The sequence below is a fragment of the Morone saxatilis genome, unplaced genomic scaffold, assembly GCF_004916995.1.
Source record: "Morone saxatilis isolate NCDOM2014 unplaced genomic scaffold, NCSU_SB_2.0 Contig15, whole genome shotgun sequence".
NCBI lineage: Eukaryota > Metazoa > Chordata > Actinopteri > Moronidae > Morone > Morone saxatilis.
The window spans coordinates 2429966-2438035 of record NW_023339707.1 but is presented as its reverse complement, the minus strand read 5'-3'; the positions used below and the strand labels follow the sequence as shown (position 1 = coordinate 2438035).

The 8070-nt window shown below is 38.1% G+C and overlaps 1 protein-coding gene across 3 annotated transcripts in view; it reads left to right on the top strand.

The window, feature by feature from the left end:
• The window catches only part of plod1a (procollagen-lysine, 2-oxoglutarate 5-dioxygenase 1a), a 22476-nt gene that overhangs the window by 11790 nt on the left and 2616 nt on the right, over positions 1-8070 (top strand). Inside the window, exons 11-18 of one of the 3 annotated variants that reach the window (XR_004796556.1) lie at positions 807-911; positions 1102-1227; positions 1741-1882; positions 2138-2251; positions 3037-3102; positions 3391-3495; positions 3722-3868; positions 6065-6552. Coding sequence is in view for 2 of the 3 variants with exons in the window: in XM_035656798.1 (XP_035512691.1) it covers positions 807-911; positions 1102-1227; positions 1741-1882; positions 2138-2251; positions 3037-3102; positions 3391-3495; positions 3722-3868; positions 6427-6552 (931 nt within the window). In the remaining variant the exon portion in view is untranslated. The remainder of the gene's footprint in view (positions 1-806; positions 912-1101; positions 1228-1740; positions 1883-2137; positions 2252-3036; positions 3103-3390; positions 3496-3721; positions 3869-6064; positions 6553-8070) is intronic. The other 2 variants (XM_035656798.1, XM_035656799.1) reach the window with 2 other exon arrangements.

Genomic DNA, 8070 nt, shown 5'->3' with positions numbered 1-8070 from the left:
CAAATGGCTGCAATGAAACAAAGAGTGAAAAATTTAAAGGGGTCTGAATACTTTCCGTACCCACTGTACAGTGTATGTACAGGGTTGACTGTGCAAACCTTTTAGCATTGTTTGTTTCCTAAAGAAACAAAAATAATTTGAGATGCTAACAAGAAGCGGCCTGCTGTAATTCACTTAAAGGTCATTTTAAGAATTTTCATTTAGTAATTTGTAAGTAAATTGAAGGGTTTTTTTGTAGAGAAAGCATCAGACACAAATTATCATTCAAAGCAGAGTATCATTATTATTATTTTATATCTTACAACATGTCTGGAGGAGATCTTTTAATTGAAGTCAAACTGAAATATCTATCTAAATGAGAATTACAGGACTAAGCAACATGTAACAATGTGTTAAAAGAAAGGGAACAAATTCAAGTCACACAGCAACTTGTTTTTATTCTTTTGTTTTATTTTATCAATATTACACCAATCAAATTACAGCACTAACATCCACTGTGGTACCATCAATTCACACCCACTGGAGAACACATAATTAAAATTCAAATTTCTTCTTTTTTGTAATTACAATTTTGATGAAAATAAGTAAACTAATGAAAACAAACACCAAAATAATAGATTTTAATTTCAGTTAAAAAATGGTTTGCATTATTAAAATAGCAGCTTTGTACACACAGCAGTGTGACTTCATTTTCAGACCAATGGTAAGCACATTTTCTACTGTTCACTGAACTGTTCATGAGAATGTGCCAGTGTTGCTCCTTAGCTTCACACAACTGATCTTTTAATGTCTTTGCTTCCTTTCAGTGACATGTGCCGGAAGGACAAGGACTGTGAATATTTCTTCAGCTTGGACATTGAAGTGGTCTTAAAGAATGAGAACACACTCAAAATTCTCATTGAACAAAACCTGCAAGTATTTTTTTTATCAATAATGTATTGTTGATATTAATGATAATCTTGTGCTAGCTGATATCTTCGAACTACAAACCATACATAGAAAATCTCTTCATTTCTGTTACACTCATTTATTTGCACGAGTTACGGTTTTACTGACTGCCAGATGGAGAAATATAATGACATTCCTTTAATTGTTTCTCAGCCCTATAGTGGCACCCATGATAACTCGAGCTGGTCGACTATGGAGCAACTTCTGGGGAGCCCTCAGTGTGGACGGCTACTACGCCAGGTCTGAGGACTATGTGGACATAGTTCAAGGACGCAGAGTGTAAGTTGCTTCAGAGAAACGTTTAGTGACAAAACACTTTATTTTATTGACAGACTCGACTGATGAACCGTGTTGAGGCTTTTACTCTTTGAGGCACTGAAACACATTTAAGGTGAACATCTGTACAGGAAGTGTTACGTTTCACTGAACAATTAAAAAAAGGAAAGTAGAAAAAAAAATATTAGAACAATAATTAGTGAATAAACAGTATTTCTGTTAAAAAGAGAAGAGTTAGAGCAGCAGAGTGTTGAGCGTAATCTGATATTACACTGATGCAAATATTGCTGTAGAAATGTATCAATACTACTTATACTATACAGCAGGTGAAGACTGAGAAAGTGTTGAAACAGCAAATAAAAAGAGAAGATCTGAAAACAGAGAGGCGTCTTACGGGGGATATTAGGAACAAAGTCATGTCTCTAATAAAGGCCTGGTTCTCTTTAACACTGTCTGTTCCTTACAGTAGATCCTAGCGTTGGTATGTAAATGGTCTAAGACTGTCTTGTTTCTTAGGGGTGTGTGGAATGTCCCATATGTGTCCAGTGTGTACCTGGTGAAGGCGGACCTCCTTCGATCGGAACTCACAGAATACGAGCTCTTTAACTCGCACATCTTAGACCCTGACATGGCATACTGCCACAACATCCGCAGCAAGGTCAGTAAGAGAATAAAGAGGGATTCCACGTTGGAATGGACTTACATTAGTATTAGTACATGTATGTACTGCATAGAAACAATGATAAAATAACTAAAGCATGTAAAGGGTAGTTTCAGTTAGTTTTGACTTCGAGTTTTTTTTCTCCCTGTGGTTCTTGGTGTCTATTTTGTGTAAGCTCTGATGAAAATATATTTATAACTGTAAATGAGATTTTGTCTATAATATCTGACCTGTTGTGAATCTTTCGCTCAGGGAATCTTCATGTATGTGACCAACATGCAGACATTCGGCCGCATCCTGTCGACAGACAACTATCAGACCGGCCATCTTCATAATGATCTGTGGCAGATCTTTGAAAACCCAGTGGTGAGACTGAAAAAATGAACTGTGCACGGGTAACATTACTCGCTGTTGTAGCAGTTGTTATAGGGTCAGTGAGTGGGGCAGGTTTCCTCCCTTGTGGTGATTGTCATTGTCATTGGAAATATGCTGGGGGAGGTGTGTATCTGACCTTCTGAAATGGTCCTAAGCTTTGACTTGAAGAGTCAGAGGGAAAAGTAGGACTCAGGAGCTCTGTGTACTGGGATTTTTAGTGGCTGCTGTAAATCAAGGACTACAATTATGTCTACCCATAATTCCCTCTCTCAAGCACGGGATCAGCCAATAGCCTGCCTCTAAAGGTTACATGTCAGAACTACATCACATCAATCATCCCAGCTTTGTACGCACCTTGTCATGATTAAGATTACCCATCATGCATTGTGTCAATAATATGGATGCTTGAATATAGTGATGCATGCAAGAAGAAAGCTTGAATAGAATATTTCCCTTACAGTTATGCTGACAATATCAGATTAGCCATTTGGTGTAATAGCCATATACATAATGTTTGTACGTTAACCACACACACGTTTAAATGTTCAATGCAAAGATAGATAGATACTTTACTTATCCCGAGGGATTTCCTCATTTATTGTTGCTCTTTCACACTCACTAATATTCTTGTATTTCACAACCCAGCAGTAGGTTTAACAGCAGCAGCAGCAGGACTGGTCACAGCTGTGGTGGTAGCAAAAGCAGTCGTATTGCTGATAGCAGTGTTATAGTGATAGCATTGTAAACATTTGCTGTATGGTGTGTGTTTCTTTCAGGATTGGCAGGACCGCTATATTCATGAGAACTACACTTACATCATGAAAGACAAACTGATTGAAACTGTGAGTTGACCTACAGACAGATGTCATGAGTTGTTTGCATTGTAATGGAGTAAAATGCGGACTAATGTTTTTGAATTGTAAGAAGTGAACTAATTTAAACTTGTGTGTTTCTTATAAATGTTGTCACTGCAGTGGACAGCAGAGTACAGACTAACGAGTCCCTTGTTAAGACTTTATTTTAGAGATTAAGATTTTAAAAGAAAGAACAATCCTGACGGTGGATTTGAATAAATGTTTGATTGTATGGAATATTTTATCTCAGTGGTTTAATTGTCTTCTGTCCTCCAGCCCTGTCCTGATGTGTACTGGTTCCCAGTGTTCTCTGATGTTGCTTGTAACCATCTTGTTGAAGAAATGGAGCACTATGGGAAGTGGTCAGGAGGAGGCAATGTGGTATGTTATCATATGGGTTTGTAATTTTTCCATCTTGTGATTTGCAATAACTATTTCTCCTCATCTGTAATAATTGTAGAATTCAGTGTTGATCAGTATCTGTCATAATGATTTGCTGTTGGGTATTTGGCCAGCGGTACCTGGCAAAATTCACAAACTTTCAGTAAGTTTTGTCCCTGTTGAGTTGTAGTTTTTTTCTAAACTGATTTATTTTCTTCTTTGTCAGGACACCAGAATCCAAGGTGGCTATGAGAACGTTCCCACAGTCGATATCCACATGAATCAGATCAACTATGAAAAGGAGTGGCACAAAATGTTACTGGAGTACATAGCACCAATAACAGAGAAAATGTATCCGGGTTACTACACCAAGGTAAGAACCATGAAGTCCATCATTGGTACACATTCTTATGAGATGAAAACCAGTCTGTGTGGAGATGAAATTCAAATAATCTGCTCCCCTTGGTTGAACATGATTAAGAAATGATTGATGTTTGACTGTCCTCATTCATCCTACTTTGTCTCCAGCTTTGTTGCAGAGTGGATATTGCTGTAGTGTGTACCTGTCAGTCCAATAGAGTAGCAAAGTGGGAGGGCATTTAATATAAATAACTTAAAGTGTTACAAATTACCCAGGACACTTCCATCATTCTATTCTCAGACTGCAGAAGAGCCAAGAAAGATAGTTGAATGTTGAGTCTCATTCCCAGGTTGTCAAATATTTATGCTGAGACTCAATAATCAGCTAAACAACCTAAAGCGTCTTTATATCTTTCTCAGCTCTGATTGGTTGTTTTTGTTCAGCCCTGGTGGATTCCTATAAATGCCATTAGGAGCACTAGGAGGAGCCAGAGGAGCCTGATTTTTTTTTACAGGTCATCTGTCTCATGTACTAGTGTCAGGACAATGAACATTTTAGCAATAATGACAAAAGTTGTTTTTATAAAGGTTACCTACTGCAGCTTTATTGTTATAATTAAGATACTGTAAGCTGTGGCCGTACCACACCACCACTATGCTGCTCTATAAGGTCAAACGGTGATAACTGTCCTTGGATTATCTGTTGATGAATGTTTGGACTTTGTGGACGGTGCCTATGTCTGTTAGGCCATGATGGCGATCACAGCTAATGCCTCTAACCCACGTCTTCTTTTGGGTGGTGTGTCAGAAATGGTGTGTCCCAAGGAATTGTGTTGAAAGGAGTAAGAGCTCTTTCCATAAATTCTCAAATAAAAGGTTCAAAGTTTTAGATGATAAACCATGGACAACACAAAGTCCAGTTGTAGATAAAGGGTTTTTAAAAACTTTGAGAAGGGGTGGAATTAATAGCTCACGTGGTAAATTCGGCATAATTACTAATTACATCCAGTCGGTTCTACTTTTTAAAAAAATGATTGCTAAACTATTGTCAACCATACTGAACACTTAAAGAAGCAGATGTTTCAAATTAAAACCCTAAAGGAAAAGGAAAGAGAGGAATTATGTCCTTTGAGGCACTTGAAACTTGAAACATCTGTGTAGAGAGTTTTATGTCATTGACAGTAGCTTAACAACGGTCAAGAAAATGGCAAAGTGAAAGCGACTGGAAACAGTGTATCTGTTGAGAAAAAATACATCATACTGAATGTATCAAGACAACAGGTAAACATGGAGGGGGTGCTGAGTTTAACAGCAAATGAAACAGGAGCAGACTAGTTGTGATGTTCTGACTTACAGAGCAGGGGGAATTAGAAATAAAGACTGTCTAATGTAAGCCTGTGTCAAACTGTGGCCTGCTTCTTTTAGCTGTTGAGGATCATTTTGAGATTTTATTTGAGAATTTGTGATGCTGGAAGACAAGCAGACAGATTCCATTGACTGAAGACGATTGGTCACTGTGGGTAAGAAAATACAGAGTGAGGTTTGTAAAATGTTGGTAAGAGAACATTTACAAACCTGTTTGAAAGACGTGAGGAAGAGGGGGACACATTTTGTTTAGAGGAAAAACATTTGAATGACCTAGAAATAGCTAATGATACTTGGTGTTATATAGGGCTGTGTGTTGGCAAGAATCTGGCAATATGATACATATCATGATACAGGTGATATATTGCTATACTGTAAGCAAGGCGATATATTACCATTTATAAAAAAAATATCTAATTTTAGGAAAATCCCCTTTTCATCTTTGAGTTCATTTTACAGAAACCATGAGGACCAAAATATCAAATTATGTTATTTGATAGCCTACTTTTTTCAGGTAATATTCATTAAACAGTTTGATAGTAATTTCCATCTTTGCTAAGCTAGTTTTGTGCCAAAGGAATTAAATGCCTGTCCCAAATAAAAGCAGGTTAAGTTCAAGTTTTACAGTAATCATTTATCAAGTAAAGAAATGTGCAGAACAAAGACTGTTTAGTTTAAAGACTGTTAACAGACGATGCATTATATAAACGACTCTAATGGACTAACTGAATAATGTATAATTTGATGTAAATAACCATAACCATCAGTTGCAGCGCCCTCGTTGGGTCTTGTGCTGCTGCTGCTTCCTGTGTACTCTGCTGATCAACATGTCTTCTCTCATCAGTGTGCCAGTCCCTTGAACTTTGTGGTGAGGTACAAACCCGACGAGCAGCCCCTGCTCGCCCCTCACCATGACGCCTCCACATTCACTATTAACATAGCTCTCAACAGCAAAGGCATTGACTACCAGGTAAATGAGGAGGAGCAGGCAGGTAGTAGAAGCTACAGGACATGACGATGCAGGTGATCTTCACCTTTCTAGCATCTCTGCTACTCTGTTCCAACTCTGGAAGTGAATGCTGGACCGGGGAAACAAGCTGAAGCTTTTCTTTATTGAGCAGAAGGTTGCGAGGGCCGTACACACACTCTGTGTAGCAGTTTCTGTGCGAATGCTTGCATGACTCCTTTCTGTCTGTGTGTTTGCAGGCTCAGTTTGACTTGGCCTTTGTAGTTAGATATAAGCCAGATGAGCAGCCCTCTTTGAGACCACACCATGACGCCTCCACATTCACTATAAACATTGCACTCAATCAAGTGGGCCCTGATTACCAGGTGAGTTTGGACGTCTGACATTTCCAACAGGTAGCTCATGGTTACTACATGGAAGAAGAGTTGGTATAGTAAGCACGAAAACGTATTTACCCAACATCCCATTCCCCACGCAGCTGTTCATATTAGACAACACCTGGCAACCTGAGCTGGTTTTGTGCAGGGGTGTAACAATCAATCAATCTGGACTGATGTATCGATTCAGTGATCAAAGTTAAAATATCGTCGATGTAAAGTGAAAGATCCACATCATCATCTTTACGATACACCTTTACTTTGATATTCTCCCTCAGTCTCAGTCTATGTCACCGTTTGCGTCCGAGCACCTCCTTCCTAAACATTCTATCAGTGCAAAGACGATGAGGATGTTTACTCCCCTCTGTGGAATTGATATGACAGAAGTACTATGTATACAACACTGTTACGGGATAAAATACTAAGGAAACACAACCATTTCATATATGCAAATTAAATTAAATGTAATTGTGGGTGTATAATATCGTCTCACATTGATTGCAGTCAGATGGAAATCCTATCGTGGCAGACTTTCTGATATCAGCACATATCATATCGTCCAAAGAATGAAAAAAACATTGTGATGAAGCTGTGTATAAACACAGGAAGCTTTTTTTCCATTAACTTAGAAATTAAGCATCAGTTCTTAAAGAACTACAGGGGGCGACTGTAGCTCAGGAGGTTGGCGGTTTGATCCCTGGCCCCTCTCGCTGCACAGTGTGCTTGAGCAAGATACTGAACCCAAACAGCTCCTCATGTATGAATGGATTGCTTTCTGATTGTGGGTATGAATATGGGTGAATGTGGCATGTAGTGTAAGACTAGAAAGGTGTTATACAGGTACAGTCTGTTTACAATATTATAGAAATATGGTGAATTTGATTTTAAGGTGGGGGGTAAATAGGGAGCAAATCTTTGCCCTGTTTATGGTTGAAAATACCAACTTTCACATGAACACAGAGGAGGTTTGATAGAGCATGAAATAAGAACCATATCATTGAACATGGAACGCCATCATATTTCTGGCATGTACATCCACACCCTGGTGTTTCAAACTTTTCATTTGTGTCATCTCTGTTTGTGAGTCTTTCTTCTTTGCATGACTCATAAAGCTGAAACTAAGACCCTTGTTTTGTTTGAATTGTTGCATCCATGTTGTTTCCCTGCATCTCCAATGAACTGGACTAAACAATTAGCCATTAGTCCACAGTCTTATTATCTGCTAAATACAGTTTCTATCATTTGTGAGGATTAAAACAAACAGTTTTTAATATTTACATTTTTGTAAGTAATATATATCTATATGTATATACATGTAATATGTGATTGTGTATAATTCTTCTATTGACAACCCCAGTAGTTTTGCTTGTTATAGGGCATTACCTGATCACAGATATTTAACATTCTCAAATAAAAGCCAGTGTTACTGTCCAGCATGAAACAATAAATGCAGATTAGTAAGTATAATGTCCATTTCCACAGCCCTGATTTCCACTACACACAGAT